Source organism: Perkinsus marinus (assembly GCF_000006405.1).
Source record: "Perkinsus marinus ATCC 50983 genomic scaffold scf_1104296958114, whole genome shotgun sequence".
In the NCBI taxonomy this organism is placed as follows: Eukaryota; Perkinsozoa; order Perkinsida; family Perkinsidae; genus Perkinsus; species Perkinsus marinus.
Genome location: NW_003206907.1, coordinates 1 through 3,080, shown reverse-complemented (window position 1 = coordinate 3,080; position 3,080 = coordinate 1). Strand labels below are relative to the sequence as shown.

At 49.1% G+C, this 3,080-nt stretch overlaps 2 protein-coding genes across 2 annotated transcripts; both read left to right on the top strand.

The window, feature by feature from the left end:
- Positions 1-150: 150 nt before the first annotated feature.
- Pmar_PMAR001003 (conserved hypothetical protein) lies at positions 151-1,181 on the top strand (the record flags this gene model as incomplete). Its single annotated transcript, XM_002774651.1, has 5 exons — positions 151-257; positions 430-547; positions 608-755; positions 950-1,099; positions 1,132-1,181. 5 exons carry the CDS (start codon positions 151-153, stop codon positions 1,179-1,181), a joined length of 573 nt encoding a protein of 190 aa, XP_002774697.1.
- Positions 1,182-1,417: 236 nt separating this feature from the next.
- Pmar_PMAR001002 (conserved hypothetical protein) lies at positions 1,418-2,847 on the top strand (the record flags this gene model as incomplete). Its single annotated transcript, XM_002774650.1, has 4 exons — positions 1,418-1,511; positions 1,611-1,710; positions 1,802-1,956; positions 2,073-2,847. Coding segments are annotated over 4 exons (1,124 nt in total), but the record flags the coding sequence as incomplete, so codon positions are not given.
- Positions 2,848-3,080: the final 233 nt, after the last annotated feature.

Here is a 3,080-nt window from a genome sequence, read left to right as displayed (position 1 = left end):
GGAAGCCGAGCTTGAAGCGAAGTCACGAGAGTGTGGTATACTATCTAATACGGAGCTGAGCTGTCTCCCACTTGATGACAGCAACGTGAGGTGACCAGAGTTGTGGAGTTACGATCGTCATGACGTAGTCCTTCTTTTAGTCATTCGAGGATGTGTGAGGCCCTTCGAGTGCTGTATGAAGTTCCCTATTGTGATAACAGTCTTTTCGGTGCAATCAAGCCGAACGTCAAGTTGAAGGGGACTGTACAGCTTGAGAGGTAAGGAGTAGTTTCCCAACCTTCAAGGCACGGCTGAGTTCTGACTTGTGAGAAAATGTGTGATTTTTTTTCGAGACATATGAGAACCTGTCGGAAATTTGCATATACAGGGTGAGTAGTGAATTAATCGTATGGAAATAGTATCTCGGTTGAATTTGAAAAACCGTGTAAGGTTCCGCTTCGACGAGTCGATGCGAGATGCGTTGCTCCGCTCGGCGCCGCCGTTCGAGCCTCCCACCGAAGACCTTCCTGATTTGGGTATGCCCTTATCTGAAAACCAGAAAAATGTGGTGAGTAGTCAGTGTGGACATTACAATCGATCAAATGGGCGCGCGCTACTTTTTTCTCAGGTAAACGGATCCTGGAATGTGCCTTTGACGTTGATTCAAGGGCCACCTGGAACCGGCAAGACCTATACAGCTGTTGCCATCGTGAAGCATTGGGTACGGAATAAAATTCGACCGTTGAAGCAAAAGAAACTTCTTCAAAGAGACGAGGGTGAGCTCAGTGTTGTGCTCTTATATTGATAGTGAAGCGCTGACCGTCTAGCTTGAAATTAACACGCAACCTCATGCGTTGCTGTGTAAACGACGTCTCGACTGTGAACTCCGATGATGCATTGCATTAGTCTTGGCTTGCCTGGTCTTTGAGTAGCTGACAAGGACGATTGATGATGCTTGTGGGTGATTCAGGTCGTGTTCTTGTGGTAGCGGACTCAAATGCTGCGGCCGACAATACTCGCAACCATCTCGAGAGACACGGCGTCGAGTGTTACAGAGTTGGACGGATGCTCGATTCGCAGGATCTAGGTTTATCTGAGACCGTGGAGCACTATCTTGGAGGTAAGCTCTGTTGTATATACTCTTGTGCGCAGACGTTCAGTGTGTGATGGGTGAGAAATTCCGTTCATTTGCAAACGAGTAACTGTCCTGATAGCCTCTGATGCGTCAGCGGAGAGATCAAGTGTGAACACTAGCATTGCAATAGGCATTGAAGTATTTGGAACGCTTCGGTGGTATGAAGTGTGTTCCAAACCAGATTTTTGTGAAACTTTAACTTGCATAGTGGTGTATCGACTATGCCCTCCCGTTTGAACTAAGCCAGTGAAAGTAAGTCCATCTCCTGGTCTAATTCAAATAGAGTCATCTTCTTTGGGTTTGATGACAAATAATTGCATAGTGAACGGAGAGAGCGGAGCATGTTTTGCTACTTTGCGCATTTTGTTGTTTGAATTGACTGTCCCTCCACGTTGGAGTAATTGGTTCCTAATAGGAACTGAGCATGATGATAGAAACTTCCTATCATCATACTCAGTCAGCTCTTGAGAGTTCTGATTCTGTTCTCTTTTCTCAGGCCATCCGATAGTGAAGGAATATAAAAGAGCTGTGGAGCTCGATCAATTCCGCCGCTTGCCCGGTTTGCGGGCACAGATGGACAAGATTGCCGTGAACAGGTTAGGAAAATTTCTAATGATGTCGTTCGGAAATGTTCGGCTCCACTCTGTATCATCACACCTGCAATGTGCGTTCGATTGTATATACTAGGTTTCCAGTGCTGGTGGCGACATGCATCGGGAGCGGTCACCAAATGCTCGACGGTCTTACTTTCGACTCGGTCGTCATTGACGAGTGCACTCAAGCGACTGAACCAGCGACGTTGGTGCCTCTGGCACGGGGTGCCAAACGCTGTGTTCTATTAGGTAAGTTTTGCTCTTTCTAGCGAGTTTAACAGCGATCTCTTTGCACGTGATGAGGTCCCAGCACATCCCATCTGCTGAATGAGCTGATTGGCGGTAGAGTTGGCTCTCTTTCTCAGGTGACCACAAGCAACTGTCGGCAACTATATGTTCGACAGCTGCATCGGATCGAGGCTTGGGAAAGAGTCTGTTCGAGCGTGTTTTGGAGTCTGGTGGCAGACTTCACTTGCTTGACGTACAGCGGAGAATGCACCCCAGCATCGCTGAGTTTTCTAATATCAATTTTTACGAAGGCCGACTTCACAGTGAAGTCGGAGAGCGGGCGAAAATCCCAGGATTATACTGGCCTGCGTCCGGCGTCCAGGTGTGTCTGGTGAATATTGACGCATTGAGTGGTGGAGAGACGAGAGTGGGGACGAGCTTCTCCAACCGAGCCGAGGCCAAGGCGGTGATCGATGCGATGGTGGTGGCCGTCGAGGCGGGGATGGAGCCGGGCGACATTGGTATAGTTGTGCCGTACAGCGGACAAAAGACGCAGATTGAGAGAATGTTAGAGTCTGATTATCGTCTGCCTCGTGAGAGCGTCGGGCGAATCAGTATCAATACAGTGGATGCTTTCCAGGGAAGCGAGAGAGAGCTTATTCTCTTCAGCGCAGTCCGATCCAATCGGGACGGCGATATTGGTTTTACTGGAGATCCCAAGAGGATGAACGTGATGCTCACTAGAGCTAAGCGGGGCTTGGTTGTTTTCGGAGATGTGAAGACCCTGTCTGCTGATACCGAAGGGGACTGGGCTCGTTGGGTTCATTGGGCGAAGAGCACAGGCTGCATGGTTGAAATGGCGGAATACTTGAGGAAATCAGCTGTAAACGGAGCTAGCGGATCCGCCGGACCGTGGAAGCGTGGCGGGGTGGAAGCTAGAGGAAGTGGTAGGCAACCGGCTTTTAGAACATTTCCCAGCGACATGTGGACTCGGGACATCGTTCGGAGTCGTGAGAGTAGCTCGAAACAGAGCAATGTTTCCAAACGAACCAGTGCACGATGATATGTTTCTGTGGAAGAGTTTCGAAGTGGTGGAGAGGTTGAGTTATATCACGAGTCGTGATTCGCGACAGTTCATTGTCAGA